Raw genomic sequence first — 20,677 nt, 5'->3', positions numbered from 1 at the left:
CAGAATGACGTGAATTTCCCCTATAGTTAAAATTATGACATTTCATGACAAATTTTGTTCAATACCAAAATTCATGACTTTCCAGGTGCGCGGATAACCTGTTTAACATAAAGGATATAGAAAATATAGTATCTGATGTATAAAATAGTTTCAAAATAACATAACTAGAACTTTGTTTTCAAACTAATTATGAGAAATAGCAATAACTCTAGGAGTTTCACAAGATTACTAAAAATATTATTTGCTTTTCATTTATTGAATTAATTATTTTTACCATATAAATGCTTGTCAAAAATGAAATGGGAAATCTGAATAATTTTCTTTTTCACAACTGAACTTCAAAAACATAATTATTGACAAAAAATATAAAATTTATGGTTGGAATAGTTCCCGACTATGACAGTTCAGTGCCATAATTATTAGGAATTTATTTTGGTAAGCAATGAAATGTTATCAAGTTAATAGAAAGATTCCGCACAAATCTAATCTGAAACTAGAGAAAGAAATTCTGATAGAACTTTCAAAGTTACAGTGAAACTTATTTTGATCAAACCCTTTGACTTTTTATTTAGTGTAGTTATGAGTTATTTAAATAAAACTAATTTATCTCTAATGTTAAAAGCCGTAAAAAATTATATATATATACAGCAACAAACTTCATAATAACAATAGGATAACTGCAAGCGACTTAGTGTGGGTATCTTGATTGGTTGCTGAAACATGGCATTTGTTTACATTAGCAACTGCTCTTTCCATTCTATTTCGAGTAAGCCAAGCACGCCAAGTATCAATTCTTTTAAGTGACATATTCTATATTCTTTCACAAAGATTTCAATTCCTTCACTATATATTTCTCATTAAAACGTGAAGATGGGCTCGAAGCCATGTAGAACATAAACAACCTATTATGCATCAAAGTTGGCAGGTACACAAAACAATAGTATATCACAGTTACAATAAAATACTTAAACAAATAATAAATCTAAGTTAAGTAAAAAACGTAGACGAGATGGAATTAGATTTCAACAAATTTGATGTGCGATACAGCATTGTATTTAATTAGCTTCACTTTAAACGACATTCTAACTTATATGAAGTAACTTAGCCCAACTTTAACACAACATTTTGCTTATAAACGATCACAGTGTTTTCATTATAGAAAATAAAAGGGAGAGAATTTCTCACCCTTTCCCAAAAACAGGGTGAGATTTCAAAAATTAAGTGAGATATCTAAAAATTAAAAAAACACAAAATAGACTTGGAAAAAAAATTAATTATTCTTTATAATTAATAAAAAAATAATTAATTCTTTAATTATAATACATTTTTAACATCTTCTAATTGAATATTTTTGCTGCATCATCATATGGAAAATGTTCTATATCTACTTTTTAATCAGCTATTATATTTATTTGGCTGAAAAATATCCGTATTTATTTCGTTTTGATCGTTTCTACCAACATTTGTTTCATTTTCATTTGTCCGCTACGGAGTAGAAGATGTCGCCTTAACAAGGTATTTACATTCATGCACAAAAAATTTAAACGTCTTACATGAAGAAACCTTACCCAGGGTGGCCACTCAAATCTGAAAAAAAAATTCCCTGTGTTTTCCCTGTACATATTATTATAAGCGATATATTAAGAGGAAACAACAATTACTGAGCTCTTGCGTGAGCTAACTATATATATTAGTTTTAATTGCAAGAAAAACAGCTGAACATACTTAAATAATGCTATAGTAAATGAAATAGTTTAGTATAGCTGAAATATCATGGTTAAATATCCTATAGATTACGCTTTGAGTAAGCACCATTTTTTAAAAGACAAAAGATAGAAACAAAATTCCCTGTATTTTCCCAGTTTGTAAAGAAAAAAATCCAAATTCCCTGTATTTTTCCTGTTATTTTAGGTGATTTTTAAATTCCCTGTATTTTCCAGGTTTTCCCTGTTCTTCCTGTGGAGTGGCAACCCTGTTACCTACGGTGAACACGTGGTTGCAAAGAAATGTGTTCTGAAAGGGGTTCTGTGGTTTGGGGTAGGTGTTCAGCTGTTCGCACCGGTTCTGAACAATACTGAAAGATAACAAGGACCGGACCGATGTTCAAAATAATGAAAGATCAAGGAAGAAAAGCGAAACAGATTTTATTCAAAATGGCAAAAGACGAAATTTTTCACACATTTTGAATTGATTAATAGAGTGCGCGAACTTCTCGCATTAATAATTTTTTATTGCGAGAAAAGAAAAAAATATGCGAGATTTTCGCGTTGTAGTGAAAACACTGGATCAGCTAGCACTAATATCATAGGTCATGTGTGTGGGTATCCATGGTCTTCTTGAAGTGCAAGTACCCAATAAACACATCAAAACAAGAACTGTAAAACACACTTGCCTCCCAATATCAAGTATAAATGTTTTCTTTTCAACGAAAGAACTTTTGCTGAATGGTTTTAGTTCATTTCCTCACTGCTTGCACAAAATGCAGGGTCTATTATAAATGTTAGTGTAGTATAAGCTTAGCAAGATAATCATGTCCAGAAGATCAATTATTTTTACATTTTGTGTGGAATGGTGTTTAAATTATTCAATACGAGCACTAAAATAAGTAAATATACTTGTTTTTTTTCCTTCTTCTTCATAACATTAATGAATTAAACAGAAAAAAGTGTGAAATAATCAAATGCAGGATTGGCCTCAGTATAACCCCATACTTTTCCAAAATAAAATATATTGAGTTTAAATTTTAATTTAATGAATAATTTGAATAGAATACATTATTAAGAATAATTCAATTAAAAGCACTAATAAATATACATGTTGTTTTTCCTACATAAAATTAATTAATTGCACAGAAAAATGAGAAAAAAAATCAAACTTACAAAAATTTTACAACCATTGTTTCAAAATAAAATGCTCAGAGTTTAATTTTAGATTAATGAACAGTTTTAAAATTATGCTATATTAATAATGTACTAAATGAGAGTAAATTTTGGAGACAAAATAACAATTAAAAACATGCATAATTTAAAAAATATCTACAATAATAACAAATATAATATAAAAATAACAAGTTTGTTGTTAAAAACTACATGTTCATTAAAATTTGCAACATTAACAAAAGAAAAGTGATAACATTAAATTTACAAATATAAAAAGATATTATAAATACAAGAATAAAAGATATATATTTATTTACCTTCAAATATTTGACTGGGGCATGTACTTGAAACACTTTCTAGTTTATTTTCAAATTCAGAAGTTCTAAATTCTTTAGAAGGACTAGAATGTAATTTAAGAACTTCTTTACAGTTTTCCTCTTGAATCTCTCTTTTTACACTAGGTTTATCTATACTATTTACACTTGTTTGGATTTTGTTAGAATTAGTGTCTTTTTCACTAGATTTTTTTTTATTTTCGGTCCTAGAAATTTTAGCTTTTGCAGCATAGTCCACTTGGAAGTCTTTGAACATTTCAAAATCAGCCTGTGGTTCTTCTGAAACTTCAAAATCCATTTGTGGCTCAATATCCACATTGTATTGCATCTGTGAAACTACAAAAAGATAGATTTTAGAGAGAAAAAAAAATTGTATATTCATGTCACATACATTTGCTAAATTTTAAATCTATGAATTAAATCATAAAACAAAGCGAATCTTTTTTATCAGGATAAAATTTGAAAACTCGAATGAATTATCCTTAAAATCTATATATTTTAAGGAAAATAAATAGATTTTTACGAAATTACTGATGAAAACTTGAGAGAAATGCTTTTATTTATGGAAAATTCCTGTTTCAAAAGAATTATAATTCTTGTAAAACTTCAAAGGAATTAAAGCTTTTAAAAATTTACATTCTAAGCATTGAGCCTCCACGTAAAAATGTACAGAACTTTCCTGCCACACATCACTTACACAGCAACTGATTTTTTGATGCAGGAAAGTCTACATCTACAAGTTTGGAAAAGTCAGAATTAGCGCTCAGAGTTAATTGGGTAATTCACGTTAATTATATCAATTAAAATTTTGTTGCTTCGATCTCTCTAAAATAATTCCAGCAAGTTAGATGCTTATAATAAATAATTATGAAATTAAAGCTACATTCTTAGAAAATAGAACATTGCATTTTTAGAAATACCGAAAAAAAAAATAAATAAATAAATAAATAAAAAAAAAAGTAGAAATATCAGGAACTACTAATCCTATAAATGGTTAATAAAAATTTTGTTACTTCAAACACTCTAAAATAATTGCAACAAGTTATAAGCTTAAACGAAATTATAATTATGAAATTCAAGAAATAAGATTGAAAAAAAACTTCTTGTAATCTATCACGAATGTTAAAAAACAGCATCATCATAGTTGGCCAGACAGCCAAATTCCTTCCTTTGGAAATTTCTCCATAAAAACTTCCGATTTATGTTTCATATCCAATTCTTTTCATTAGTTGCAAAGAAAATCAGATTCCAGTGAGTCAGCCCATCTCAACCGCGGCCTTCCCCGCTTTCGTGTTCCAGTGGGTCTAAAAAGCAGTATCCTTTATATTGTATTGTCATCACTCATTCGAATCACCTGGGCCATCCAATTCATTCTATTTGTTTTTATGTATTTAATAATATTGGGTAGTTTATAAAATTTGCACAGTTCAAAGTTAAATCTCCTTCACCAGTTAATGTTTTCATTTACATCAATAAGTATACTCTGCAAAATCTTCCTCTCAAATATTGCGATACAATTTTCTTACAGTATTGTCGTTGTCCAAGTTTCAGAAGCATATGTCAAGACTGGCCTCACAACAATTTTATAGATTAAAAACTTTGTTTTTCTTGAAAGAAACCTAGATTTAATAAATCTTCTCAGCCAGTTAAGACAGCCCTACTTGCCAGACAGAGTCGCTTTTTTATTTCAGGAGTCATTCTGCTAAAACAGTTTCCTGCAGGTAAAAATCAAATTTTTATATTAACTGCATTAAAAAAAGAAAGGACTTTACCATCGATTGATAGAGAAGGTTTTGCACTTTGAACGGCATCAACGCAAATGGAGCTCGTCGCTGAAGCTTTACTTTCAGCAGAATCATTTGATTGACTTTTCATGTGAGCTTCATAATCTGAAGAAAAAGTTAAGATTAACAAGTATAAAGGTATAAAAAACAGTATTATCAATAGTAAGAATAACATGAAAACATGGAGATTTATATAATTTTGACTGTCCATTACATCTCTCAAATTATATGAAACAAAATCCGAAGGGTCTCTTCATTCAAAAAATTTTTCTAACTTTATGATTTTTTAGAATAAATTTCAATTTTTAAATCACTACTTGATTCTTATATACTTAATGAAACATCCTCACTTACATGACAATTTTAATTTTATGACTTACCCCTGATCTTTAAGATAATTAGTATTCTACAGTAAGCTTTATTAATATTTAAACATTTTAATGATCAGTTATAAATGCTGGTCTGTTCAAACACACGACAAAAAAATTATTTTGGAGCTGTTTTATCCATTTTTTTACGAGGGTTAAAAAAATTTCTTGTATTGCAGGTAGCATTTCCTCTTATACGATAACTTCAGATGAATCAGAATATTTTAATTGTAATAACGATTAAAAATCAAGATTAAATAAAAGCTAAAATTTGTTTTGGAAAATTGATTTTGGACAAAACTTCATATACACAACTCATATACATGCTTCATTGAGGCATCTTCTTGAATTCTATAAACCTGTTAAAAATGTTTGTCTAGTGATAAATTTTTAAACAATAAGTAATAAAAAAAATAAAACCATAAAATAATTTACAAATGTTTTTTTTTTATTAACAGGAATATGAATTAAATATCAATATGGTGTAAGCATTCAAGCAATCCCCCACCCATTTTTAATAGAAGTTTAAATAAGACTTATTTTATACAGTAACAAGACTCTGATTTGTGAAATGATTATTTATTTAAGGAGTGGCATACTTTCCAGCATATACTTAAATAAGGAACACACAGAATTTTAGTGATAAATTATTTAAACAATTAACAATTAAATGAGAGTACAGAATTATGACAATTTTGTTTCCAATGTTTTTTCTTTTTTGATTTCTTATTAAAATTTTTTATTTACAATTTAATTTCCTGGAAAATAAGTTAAATTAGAAAAAAAGAGACACAGAGTGATTTAACATTGAGAATTTCTGGATAGTCAAGCTTTTACTGAATTTTAATAATGATATTTTTAACATTTCATGAATCGATAAAATATAAAGATCTTATTTATTTTATTCTAAATACGCAATAACAATCATATCCAGAACAGTTTTCGTTATTCAGGAAATAATTGTTATTTCTCACTGAAATAATCAATATACACTGATGTCACTAACATTGTAATGGTCACATTTTTCATCTCTTTGTTTAAGTTGGAATGAATATAAAAGTATTTGAAAAAAAAACTTTTTAACTAAATCAATTTTAATTCATATTCTTGTGATTTGGTATATAAAATTAAGTAATCATTGCCCAAATCTCTATTTTTCCAAGATTTTTTATATTACCTACTACTAAAAATTATTAATACTCCAGTATTTAATGTTAGTTTAGAAAATTCTGTTTGAAAAAATCCTCAATTGAAAAAATTAAAAGCTTATAAAACTTCAGAGAGGCAAACCAAAATTTAGGAAAACTATTAAAACCTTAAAATATGCAAAATTCAAAGAAAAAGTATTCTTACAATGGTATTTACTAAACTTCTTGCCGAATGTAAATCGTGTATAAATTAATAAACGATTAACTTTTCTAGTTGACATCGCAAAAAATTATTTTTGATTGACTTAAAATATGTCACTTAATTTATAAGAAATACCTTCAAACTATGCTTAAAAACCTGCATTAATTTTATAAGCACAAAATCTTTCAAATGATTCAACATACTGCTTTGTTTAGTTCAAATAACAACCACATCTCTTTGTGTCTATGTAATTTATAAATATCTAGAAATGTTTTCTCTTAGCTTAAATTATTAAAACCAAAATCAAACAAAAATATAGTACCACTGCCAGGAGCTTTATTGGATGCCTTTCTACGTTTTTTAGGAGGTTCATCTGGAAATTTTTTCTGATGAATCAACGTTTGTTTCACCCAATCATGAGCTAGATTCTTGATAACTTGCTTTTTAGCTAAATTCCTAACGTTTGTATCTTTAATACCTAAAATCAGGAGAAGATGAAGATATTCTAAATATCCCTAAAGAGTTTCTGTAACTTAATGATAACTTAATAAGAATTAAAATAAAAATTAAAATTTGTTAGTTCTAACATTATTTTTAAATGCTATATAATTTCAATTTATGGCTGCAATACTACTTATTTTTCTAAAAGAGTTATTCGAGACAGTTTATTCAACAACTAAAGGCTCAAAGCCTAGAACGTTTTTCTCTTCTTCTTGACTTAAACATTAGCTAAAAGTAGGGATAGTAAGCAGGAATAGAGCAGCCTTAAGCATTACTAGATAAAGTATTAATTTCAGATTTTGAGATTATTTGATCGGGATTTTTTAGGATGTTTTCCAAGAATAAGATTACAAAAAATCAGAATATATCAATAATAGAAGAAAATGTTTATTTTCTCAAAAGACTATTGATATTGCAGGGGTCTGTCCAGACATTTTGTGAAAGGTCAGTTTTGTGAAAAGTCAGGTTTTCACAAGGTCAAAATTGTGAAAAAATTACTCGTAATTTGTGAATATAAAATAAACATTAAGTCACATTCTTTCAACCAGGGTCCGCTTTTATGAATTTGTGAAAATAGGGTCCCTTATTGCAAAAAAAGTTTTTCAAGGAGTTTTTAAATTGTAAAGACATACAAGATTATGCTCAACACTGTAAAATTATAATTAAAACAATTTAATTTTAAAAAATAAACAGCAATTGCAGCTATTAAATTAGCGATGCAACATACAAATATTTGGTATTTAGCCTATACTGCTGAAGCTGAATGCAGAATATTCATTTCGGACGAATAAAGGAAGAACTGTCTGCCGAAGACAAAATTTAGTTCGTTTACATCTGTCTTCCCCCACCCCTTCATGGGAAGGGTTTATTTGATTAACAAAACAATAATGAAGATAAATAAATTCGTGAAGGGTCCGTTTTTAAGTTAAAATATTTTGTAAAGGGTCCGTTTTTATGAAAAGATATTTTGTGAAAGGTCCGTTAACGGACCCAAATTTCTTCTATACAGACCCCTGTAATGCATAGTTATTTGAAAACTAAACCCTTAAGGCTGTAATATAAGATATTCAACCACTTTTTTATTCATTTATTTTTTTTGACATAGGGTAAAAGTAGCATTAGCAAACAGTAAGAGAGCAGCCTTAAGCATTATTGGATCAAGTACTAATTTTTGATTTTACTATATAATATTCACTTGATTTTACATGTTAATTATCAAGAGCAATATTAAGAAAAATCAGAATATACTAATAATGAAAAAAGATGTTTATTTCCCCAAAAGAGTATTAATAATTTACCTTTATTTAAAACAATGAAAAAATTTTTTTGTTGTTTTTATTGACTTAACATGATGTGAACATAGCATAAGTAGCATATTGATATTTCATATTCATGCATTACTAGATCAAGAAAAATCATTATTTTATTATACACTATACTCTTCATTTTACATGTTAATCACGAAGAGCAGTGTTATGAAAAATCAGAAGATACTGATAATTCAAAAAAGATTTATTTTCTTTTAAGTTTATTCAAAAGAATAAAAGCTCAAAACGATATTTTTTTTCTTTTAATTGACAAATAAGAAGAAAAAAACATTAGTAAGCAGAAGCAGAGAATTAAGCATTATTAGATCAAGTTCTAATTTTTGAATTTGAGATGGTATATTCTCTTTGTTTTGCAGGTTAATAATTAAGAACAATATGTAAAGTCATAACATACAAATACCAAAAAAGGGTTATTTCCTTACAGTAAAAAAAAATTGATTTCATACACACATATTCACAGTTATACACACATATTTTGTTTTCATTATGAAATGATTAATTTTTACTAGTATCATTTTATTTTATTTTATAACCATTGTTGAACAGACGATCCATTTTCGAGTTTACGGCTACTAATGTTCAATTCTGCAGCTTTGTAATTTTGAACAAAATCCAGAAGACAAGGGAACTCCTGGATCAAGCATTGGAAGAAATTCGCCTTCGTAAAGGACTTTTTAATGGAACTAATCCGAATTTGTGTTACATAGAGAGGAAAATAACGAAATCCTCCACTGTTAGCCTAATGGCAAAGGGACTTGCCTACAAATGAGGATATTTTAAGTCAGCACCGTGGTCTGTGTGAGCCGCGAGCAGAATTCGTATCAACCAGCCTTCACTGGTATTCAAATCCGGTTTACTTCATTGGGAGGCGACTCTATCCCCTGAGCCACGACAGCCCTTACTGGTATAAATTTTTTATATTTTATAACCCTCGTTGAACAGCCCAATGTTCAACTCCATAGCCTTGTAATTTTGAACCCAATCCAGAAGGCAAGGGAACTCCTGAATCAAGTATCGGGAGAAATTTGCCATCAGAGAGTACTTCTTGATGGAACTAATCAGCATTTGAGTTACACAGAGATAAAAACCACGAAAACTTCAAAGTATTAGCCTGATGGCAAGGGAACTATAACCCATGATCAGTCTACCACTGATGATATTTTACGTCAGCACTGTGGTCTGTGCAAGCCAGTTGCGGAATTCGTATCAACCAGCCATTGCTGGTATTCAAAATGAGTATCATAAAAAATTGAAACAAGTAACACAACTTACCCTGCAAACAGAGTAGGAATTTTCCCAATAGGCGAGTATTATGTATTCGTAACCTATGCTTCATCACGCGCAATGCTTGTTCTCTTTTCTTATATTTCCTTATTGCATACAAAGCCTAGAAAACAGAATAAATACTTCTAACAAGTTCAAATTTTATAAAAATCATAATTATGATAAATTGAACAAAAGAACCTACAAACATCAAATGTTTTCGCAATTAGTTGCAATCTTTAGGAAGATTTGGATTGGAGTGAATATCTTTCTTGTTATACCAATGAAACCATGATCAAGCAACTTGTAGAGCTGCTTTCTCTTCAAAAATAAAATATTAATTTCCTGATAAAAATATTGAGTATTCATTTTTGTACTTTTCTTACCTACAAAAAACGCTATGTGAAAATAATTGATATTTTGGTAACAAAATAGTGTTTTTGCCAGGTGCCTAGCAAATAAATCTGTGATAATTAAAAAAAATTATATCAATTGTTTTAAATCAAATCATTAAGAGATGAATTAAAGTATTTTTGAATTTTTGAATGACAAATCTGAAAAACATAAGATTTTTTGCTGCATTTAAAATATTGAAGCCCCTCTCTTCATACTTATATAAAATCTTGCCTCTAAATATATTTTCCTAAAACGAATTAAGAGCACTGGAAATTTTGAAAGTAATAATACAATAATAAAATGCAATAAGTAAAAAAAAAAAATAATAAATTCAAATAAATGTTTAAAAACAATACGCAATTATTGGATGATCCCTCAGATAAAAATTTACGATTAGGAAACTCAATTAATTCTTATCCTTATTAAATTAAATGAATAAAAGGGAGATGGAAATTTTGAGGTCATGAAGTTTTGTGGTTCTTGACTGCTCTGAGGATCAACATGAAAATATGTTCTTAGTGAATGGACCCTTAAGTTAATTTAAAGATCATGGTTTTATATAATGAAAATTGAAAATTAGCACCTTTAAGCACTTTTTAAAAAAAACTGCTATATTTTTATAGTGATAACAGTAGTCCTACAGAGACATACAATCAATTGTATTCTCTTCATACAGAAAAAGGATTCTACTTCTTTCATGTAAACTTTTAGAGAAACACACCAATGCATTCAATTATTAATTAACTAGTATTTTATAATAATTTTCATAAATTTTATTTATTACAATACGAATTTAGCATGTTTGTGGAGTTGGAGTCAAGGAATCTGAGTTGGATAGATTTTTGGGTTAGAGGAGTCAGAAGCGATTCCTTAGAAAAATGTGGATAGGAGTATTCAGACTGCAGATATTACAACTGAGTCTCTTTCATCATCTTCCATTGATGAGTCAGATTTTGAAATATTGAAAAGGACAAATAAATATTAAAAAAAAAAAAAAAAAAANGTCGTCGCCACTATTAGGACATTAAAAAAAATAAAAAAGATTTCAACACAGCCCTTGAAATAGAGTAATAAGCTATTGCAAGGCACCTAAACAAATCTATCCTTAAAAGTTAAAAGAAATTGGCCTAACAGTAACAGCTGTTCCTCCTACTCAAGTTACTGCAAAAAGACTATTCTCAGTTCTGAAATTCATCAAATCGAATCTTAAGTCCTCTAACAAAGAAGATATTGCAGAATCTATACTGCTTCTGAGAAATTACTGCCTTGAAAAGTTAAAAGAAATTAACCTAATAGTAACAGCTCTTCCTCCTTCTCAAGTTACTGTAAAAAGACTATTTTCAGTTCTGTAATTTATCAAATCGAATCTTAAGTCCTCTAACAAAGAAGATATTGCAGAAGCTATACTGCTTCTGAGAAATTACTGCCTTGAAAAGTTAAAAGAAATTGACCTAATAGTAACAGCTCTTCCTCCTTCTCAAGTTACTGCAAAAAGACTATTCTCAGTTCTGAAATTTATCAAATCGAATCTTAAGTCCTCTATAAAGAAGATATTGCTTCTGAGAAATTACTACAGTGAGCTTTAAAATTCTTAGTAGTCAGAGTGGATCATTTTCCTTAACTACTCCACAGCTCTGTAATTAAGCAACCAAATTTGAAATTTTAAGATTTTTAAAATTACTATTGAAATAATTTTGGCAACAAAATATGTTTTTAAAATAACTCTATTAAGTTTTAAAAAGACTTAGAACCTAAAAATTTAAAAATTTGGTACATAGATTTTCCAAGAGGATGCAATTTAATGTATAAAATTAAAAGAAAAAATACTCAAAAATTATAATTAATAAGTAAGGAAAGAGCGCTAATATTATCTCCAGAAGTTAACATTAAAGAAGAAGAATCTAATTTTGTCTGAAAAGTTCTATTAACATTATTGTTTGGAATAAAATAAAAATAAAAAAAAATAAATAAAAAAAAACTTCAGCGCAATTTTTAAAAGAATTTTTTATTTTGAATCATTTTTGAAACAGGAAAAGATATCTGTTTAAGATAAGAACGAAAGTAGCTTTCCGATATATCGCGGATGTTCAATAGGTAAATAAATTGCAATAGAACCGAATTCACGATATAACAACGAAGGTCATAAAATAACGAAGATTATAAAGTTTGAAACGTTGATATTTTAGGCGTTTTAATGTGACGCGGTTGCTTACGAGGAGGTACAGTCAGTAAATTTCCCGAAATGGTCGCCTACATTCACGTGGGTGCTCGTTGGTGGGGGAATATTTTTTTTAGCGTTTGGCAGCACTAAATAACAAAAGCACACAGTCACCATAAATTTATTTCTGGTACTAACGACATTAGCTGCAGGTCATTTCTGGCAAAGCTAATTTTTCATTCATCGAACTTTGAAATGTTATTTTTAGAGCAGCACGAAAACATAAAATTCTGGTTTCTCCTGAAGAAAATTCAGGAAATCTCCCGAGACGATCGAAATGCTCAAATAAGCAAGTGGAAAAGATGCCATGAAAAAAAAAAAAATGGATGAGCACGAGTGGAATAAGGGTTTTCGATCGCACAAACATTGCAGATGATCCTCGGACTGGTCACCTCTTCTCTTCCAACGCAGATGAAAATGTTGAGCGCGTTCGAGAAATCGTGCTAGCGGATAAGCAATTATCCATTGATACTATTGCCTCTGAACATGGAATTTCACAAGGGAGTGTCCACAGAATTCTTCATGATGGAACATGCATTGTGTTAGATTGCACATGGTTCCAAAAGTGTTATCACCTGAACAAAAAGAAGTGAAAGTAAACATGTGCAATTTGATTGACATGGCTGATAAAGATGACAGCTTCTTGAAGAAAATCTTAACAGTCGATGAGACATGGCGCTTTCTCTACGACCCTTAGACAAAACGTCAGTCAAGTGAAAGTAAAGCAAAAACACCACCAAGGAAGGGAAAAGTAAAGTTCGTTTCATTTGGACGAAAAGCCAAGGGACNATGACATTGGACTTTTTTTAGAAGATATTACATTATGTTCTTAAACTTAAAAAATCAAATCAAAATTTAACTAAACAATGTTGTCTAAATAAAAAGTCAAAATTGTCTAGCTGTCTAAATTAGGGAAATAATAGTGCTTTATTACAGACTCGAATTTCTTTTAGTAGTTTCAGAAAATTATGAACACCCCCCTTGAAAAAATTCTGCGTACGCCAACGTGTCAGTCACTCTGACTTTGACAAAATATTTTAAAAAACGTTAGAGAATCACAAACGAAAATTCGCAGATTTTCTATTTATTTCGTCAACTTTTTATAACGCTCAACTGTAACAAATTACGTAACACATAAATTTTTGAATTATACAGATGTAGAGGTGAGTAAAAACCATATACATAAATTGAATTTACTAAACCAAAAAACATACATCCATATACATAACCAACATAAACCAAAAAACAAGCATGGTATTTCTGCCCTTTCAACGGCGGAACCACATAGATTTTGCTCGTGAACATCTGTACATGCAAATAAAATAATAATTGACACAAACGAGCAGGGATTACCCTTCACAAAATTACTTTTTCACATATAATTATCATTTTAAACTATATACGCGAAAATTGCGCTACTCGTTTCTCTTCAAATCTTGCGCACGTACCTAGGATGAAAAGTCAGCAACGTACGCAAAAGGTGAATTAAATTACTGCTATAAATTTCTTCAACAATAATTTTTTCACCGTTAATGATGATAAAAATCATTTTTAACTATATCCTTGCAAGTTTAAACTTAACTCAAAACGAAAGGCGACGAAATTTTTGAATCAACTATCAGAGAATGGGAAACTACTTCGCATTTGCGTTTTATGAAGCGTTACTCACCCCTAGCAGCAAAATAATTTGGGCCCTTATTGGACCAACATTCATGAATGTTGACTCAATAAGGGTTCAAAGATATATCTTAGATGAAGTTATACGTGTCGAAATTTGCACGGATTTTACATAAAACCTTCATTAGTTCTTGATTATTAGTCCTAACGTTTTTAACTTAGTTTCATTCGACTTAACCAGAGACAGCGGAACAGGGCTACGACGGAATCGTCGCGAATTGAGTACGTCAAAAAATTACTACACAAATTTGAAGTTCACTTAACGTAGTATCGTAATAAAATTGTATTAAAAATATCGGAATTTCGACGAGCATGTAAAAATGCAGGAAAAAAAATAGGTAAAACAACTGCAGAGATAATAATGATCAGAAAACGACGTGAATTAATGACTGAATCATGTACATCGAAAAGTGATTACTCAAATTCGTACTTCTGGGGTCGCAATATTAGATTATTAAAAATACCTACTTTAAAAAAATCATATGGATATAGAGCTGAAGAAAATGAATAGGAAAAAAAAATGATGATTTATGAGGATTTGTAATGGAATCGTCGTTAAATCGAGAAGTTCAAAAAGTGATAACTCTAATTTGAAATTCGCGTATCGTAATAACATAGTTTTAAAAATATCGAAATGTGAAAAAAATTAAGAGGAAAAAAAAAAAGACATTAGCTACTTTCTATGTACTTTCCCTATTTTATGCTTTATTTGGAAGATATTAATAGTTTTCGTTCTGCCTTGTCAAGAAATAAGTAATTTGCTAAAACAAGGCTCAATTGATGAGAACTTAGTGTTAGAAATAATGGTCATAATTTCAAAAATCTCTCATATAAGTTCATATAAATAATTAAATTAATCAAAAGAAATTAATTTAAGCAGGCAGCTAAGCTGTGTTATCTAGGTGGTCCCCACTTCGCCTTTCGTGGGACTGACGAAACGAAGTAGGAGGCTGTTAAAAAAATAAAAATCTACTTCAAAAGCTCTCCACAATTTCATTGCCGAATATAAAATACATAATTGTTGGCATTTCTGAAAAACAAATTACAAAAATTAATGCAAGCTAAATATATAAAATAAATATTTACCCTGTCTAATACTTCTTTAGAGCTGGAAGCCTCTTTGAAAAACTCAGATGAATTTCTTAGTCTTTCAAAGTTTTTCCTCAAAGCATACTTTTGATTTTGTCTTTGTTTCGAACTTTTAACTTCGTTGGCATTGTCCGAAGTAAAAATGGAATCACTATCGTTACCTTTGGCTGGGTCAAGCAGCCGATCTCGATCATTCGATGATACTTGTTCAAGGGGATTAAATTTCTCATCCACCGTCTCTACATCAACGACGAGATCGGCGCCATCATTCAATGACCGCTTCATAATGGGACTTTTCCTTCGTGTCCTACCTCGTTTGTTAGTTCTTTTAGGAATTTCATCATTAATCTTATCACCAACTTTTGCCTCGACAGTCTGTTTCTTGTCTTTGGTATCGTGTAATGGATAGTTACATTTCACATTTTCGCCTTTTAGTATATCTTTCAAGATATTCGATTCCACAGATGGATTAGAAACTGAAGAACCACCAGTGGAGTTATCAATCGGACTAGATTTCTTTTCAGGTTGATAATAAAGAAGTCGGCCATTTTCAAATCGCAGCAAGTGTGCTCCTTGAACTAATTTAGGAACATTAGTTCTCAATACTGCTCTACTAACTGGCGAGTTGCACTCGGTATTGGAAGGAGATTGTGTTCGATGCAATATTGTAGGCTTAGGTTTAGAGCTTTGGTCATCAGGCGGTTTATTTTGAAGAGTGCAATTAGCAGAATTGTCAGAAGTTGATTTTTGAGCATAAGTCGGAACAAGCAGTATAACGTTGGATTCTAAACCACCGGAATAACTTGTTTTTGAACTTGCTGTAGGGATAATAGGTACAGGCATTACATTCGAGGTTTTAGGTAATATAGGCACTGGCAACTGAGAAGGCAGAGGATGTATGTTAGCATTTGTTAAATACATAGGTGATTTGTACACACTCGTTTGAGAATTCGAAATCTGCTTCACCACCTTATCACTTACAGGTGAGTTGTCAGAAGATTTCAGTTGCAACGTTTCTAAGGGCAATACCTTTGAGTTGCATTTTTCTTCAACTTCTGCATCTTTATTGCTTTTAATATCACTAGAACTGCCTTCGTTGCAGATGGCGTTTTTCACCTCTTCGCTTACAAGCAATCCATTGCTAATTATAGATTCCGAAATTTGCAGTATAGAATCGGAAGAATCGTTTTCTTTCCAAGGAATCGAAAGTCTGACAGGTTCGCTTGCTTCATGGGAAAATGTATGGTTAAATAGTGCATTCGGATTAGGTTCGGATCCACTGCACTTGGATGAATGATCATTGTAGCAAATTAATTCTTTTGACTTATGATTAAAGCTAGCAGTTCTTGAACAAGGCAGGCAAGCACAAGCAGGCAAATAATAAGGAAAGTTATCAAAAGTACACTTCAGCAGACTCACATTTTCGTCTGCACTTTCTGACGATGAATTGGAAGTAGGACTAGAACTAGTACTAGAAGAACTTAGTTCAGTTTCTGCTTCACGAGTTTTAAATTTAGTCAATTCAATTTTTTTTTCTGTCAGTTTTTTTCCTCGGACTTTTTTTAATTTTTGAAGGGTTTCGACTTTAGATTTAGGAGGTGTCTTAACATTATTTACCTTGGCAGATTTGATTGCTTTCACACCGGGTGATTTTTGTTTGGTAGTTTGAATTAAGGAACACGGCTCGGAAGGTGTACTAATATCTACAATCGATTCCCTAATGGTGCTGCTCTCAGGTTGTTTGTTTGAGTCGTTTGTTACTTTATTAAGAACTTCTAATAGTTGTTTTCTGGTCTTCTTAGGGTCCTCGACGACAACAGGCGGAACTTCTAACAGTTGTTTGCGGGTTTTTTTAGGATCATCGACGAAAATTGGCGAAACCCAATCACCGCCTGCTTTAAACCGAAGAGGGACTTTAATAGATCGCTTACCTCTCGTATTATTTTCAATTATAACGTTATTATCAAGCTTTTTCTTCCTCGTATTCTTGATGCTGTTTGTAGTTTTAATATTTGTAGATGCACTTGTTTTAATATTTGCAGTGTTTACACTTGTTTCAGCATTCAGATTATCTTCTTTTGTTTTAGAAATTTTTAGCTTTTGATTGGTTGTAAGCTTCTTAGGCAAATACTTTTGCCACGTTTTAAGTTTTCTTCTAGACTTCGGTTTCTTTACCTGCAATAATTCATCATTAGACAAAAGAGCAGTGAGAGCTTCATTGCATGTTGTCTTATCTAAAATAGGAATTTCCTTAAAGTAAGATTTATTTGACTCCACTAACATAGTTACATCTTTGCTTGTGCCTAACAAATTTAGGTTCTTTATAAATTCGGACAGTAGTTTTGGTTCCTCGTTTTTAACAAAAATGCTTCTTGTAATGATACTAGAAGCATTGCCCTCATTTTTGAATTCGTCGGGGACTTCTTCATCTGATGAACAAGAGGGTGGAGCAGGTGATGGAGGACGTGATGATGCTGGTGTAGATGAAACGGAGGAAGATGACGAAGAAGACAAATCAGATTTTTTGTTAAAACCTTCAGATATCTTATAACCTTCTGAGCTTCCTTTACTTTCTTTTGTCAGTCTGAGCACAAGTCTCTCGGACTGCTCGGAACTTTCGTCACTCTTTCGACGTTTAGTACATGTCTCAAGGTCCAAACTAGTTAGGCGTAGTTTTCTCCTTTTAACAGTGGTCAATTTGGCAACTGGAATATCATCGTCGTCACTGGAACTATGATCCGATGAATTCATAGAAATGACTTCAGGCGAACTAACATTAACTTCAGAAGTTCTTGGTGAATCTTTAACCTCATCAACATTCGTTGGATTTGGTTTATACAGGAAAAATCTTCTGTTTCGATATTGAAAAGGTCTGTCTGGTTGCTTTAACTTTCCCAAAGATAGAATACCTGCATTTGGTGGAATGGGCATAATATTCGGATTTATTCTCTGTAAATAATTAACTTGCAATTCTGATTTGGTTTTCAAAAAGCTATCCAAATCTTCACTAATAAATGCTGACAACTGAGTCTTTAAATCTTTAGATTCACTACTAACATTTTGAGACTTAAATTTTGATTCTGTATTTAATTTGTTGAGACATTTGGTATCTACTTTACTGTCTTCCAAATTCGATTTCTTAAAATCGTCCTCATCAGTCACACATAATGAGCTATCCACATTCATAGAGCTGGCATCATGGCACACATGTACTTTTTTCTCACAAGTATAACTCGACATCAAGGAATCATTTTCCTTGCTATCAAGTTGAAAACAATGCAACTGCGATTCAGATGCAAAATACTTGTCCCTCCAACCCTTAATTTGAGTTATATCCATCGTTTTTGTAGGAAGTATCATATCAAGGTCTTCGATACCGAATTCTGGTTTCCGGTTAAATTCATCCATGTCTTGCTTGGATCGAAACTGGAAAAATCGTACACCTTCGATTTCTTCAATTTCTGGACCATCAAAGGAAGAATTCTTGGCTTTATTTAACAAAGACGCATCAGCAAAAGAGTTTTTACTTCCAGGCGTGAATTGCAAACACTGCTCTAAAGAAATTCTCCGTAGAAGAACTTGAGGCTGTCGCATTCCACTAGCTTCAGAAAGTAACTGATCCTCCTTAGAAACCGCTTTTTCTACTTCATCTTCACTGATGACTTCTTGTTTAATTTTCAGAACTTCTTCATCATCGGATGAAAAAGGGGTTAAAATCGGCATTTCAGGGGAATCAACAACATCGATTACTTCATAATTTGCTTTGATTGAACTTTGGCAGGATTCCTCGTCGTCATCTATGCAAATTAAAGGAGGTGGAAGTTCGGGTGTCACCTGATCTTTTATAGGGGTTGAATGCTCCACAAGTTTTAAGGCTGAGGCGGGAATTATGGAGATAGGGGTGATTTTACGCTCCTCACTGTGTTGTGTTTGATTTGGTGGTGATTTTTCAGCTGCAGTACTCAAATGAACAACGTGGCGTGCAGCATAGTTTCTACTGATCTCTTCAAAATCATCTTGTTTGGGGTGGAATATTTCTTCAATGCTAGAACTGCTCTCATCGTCGTCAATTACAAAACTAAGAGGTGAATCAGTGTTGAGAACGCTATTCGAAGCTGATTCGCAGGGATTAGGATTGCGGGGAGTGGAAAATGATTCTAAAACTTGGAAAGAATTACTCGAAATGCTTTTGTTGTTGTTAACTAGCGAATTTTGTGAAAACGAATACCCGGAGTTATTATTCCAAGATGGCAATATCGCATTTTGGAATTCATTGCCCTGTTTTCCATGAATCAAAGAAAAGAAGGTTTTATCATTGAAACTGAAATCAGGTTTGCTTCCTTTATCGGTTTTATTGGTGATTGTTCTAACGGAGCATTCTTGTACATCCATTGCATTATCATCAACAATGGAGTCTGGTACGCTGCAAAATAATGCGGGGTTAACATCATCTTTGCACATTTTGGGGTCATTGGTTTTAAATGAGTGTCTACTGAAAGCGTAATTTTCGGGGAAACATGAACTTATTTTAGTCATAATACCATTTTTTTCCATTTCATATATTTAGAAGAAAAAAAATCAGTCGCCTTCTATGTCTGACATCTTAAAGCTGGTGTTCTCTTCAGGACCAACTAAATGGACATTCCACTATCATCGACATTCTTTGAAGTGGAAACATCTTATTTTCGATTATTATTCCAACATAGTGAAAGCTTGTATAATCTGTAAACACATACCTGAAATGAAAGGAATTAAACTGTAAAAATAGCATTATGTAAGTGAATGAACTGACATGTTTTAACTATTTTACTTAATGCTAATACAAATTAGAAATACAATAAACATGAACCTTTTGTGCTTATATTTTGCAAGCATGATTGCGGCAACATATAAGCACAAAATTATACAAAGTGAAATTTCTGAAGGAAAAAATTGCACATGGAAGACATTTTGGTCAATTTTTTTCTTCATAAATGAGAAATTGATATTTTTTAATCGTATTTCATAAAATATTATTTACAGGGTTGGGGTTTTGAGCGTCCTAAACTGGTTTTGGACAGGACACGTGGGTTTTACTGTCTTAAAGTGGGTAAAACTGTCCTAAACTGGGTAAAACTGTCCTAAACTGTCTTAAAGTGTCCAAAACCTTGAACTTAGGTAAAAGGTAAAAATTCTATAGGTGTAACCATTGTACACATAATAATTACATGTATCAGTAAATATTTGATATCTTTTATACAATTTACTATAACTTTTAAAAGAAAATAATATAACATAATAGGAAAAGGTTTATAATTTTTGAAGCTCCACAATTCATTGAACAACAAAAGTGAATACCTAATCCTTTAAATATAAATATGCTTTTAATACTGATAAATAATATTTTTGCATAAGGATAAATATGGCAATATTAAAAAATAATAATTTTTCTTAAAAAAAATACTAAATTTGTTCAAAAATTAACCTTTTATTTTTCACAATATTTTTTT

At 30.8% G+C, this 20,677-nt stretch overlaps 1 protein-coding gene across 1 annotated transcript in view; it reads right to left on the bottom strand.

Annotated features, from left to right (window-relative positions):
- LOC107439903 (uncharacterized) overlaps positions 1-20,677 on the bottom strand; it is a gene marked incomplete in the record, with an annotated part of 56,694 nt that overhangs the window by 10,072 nt on the left and 25,945 nt on the right. The window contains 5 exon segments of the mRNA XM_071185399.1: positions 3,197-3,550; positions 4,987-5,103; positions 7,039-7,194; positions 9,818-9,932; positions 15,186-19,924. Coding sequence (XP_071041500.1) covers positions 3,197-3,550; positions 4,987-5,103; positions 7,039-7,194; positions 9,818-9,932; positions 15,186-19,742 — 5,299 coding nt within the window.

This window comes from Parasteatoda tepidariorum, chromosome 9 (assembly GCF_043381705.1).
Source record: "Parasteatoda tepidariorum isolate YZ-2023 chromosome 9, CAS_Ptep_4.0, whole genome shotgun sequence".
Taxonomy (NCBI): Eukaryota; Metazoa; Arthropoda; class Arachnida; order Araneae; family Theridiidae; genus Parasteatoda; species Parasteatoda tepidariorum.
The sequence above is the reverse complement of the archived record's forward strand: the minus strand, read 5'-3'. Positions and strand labels throughout refer to the sequence as shown.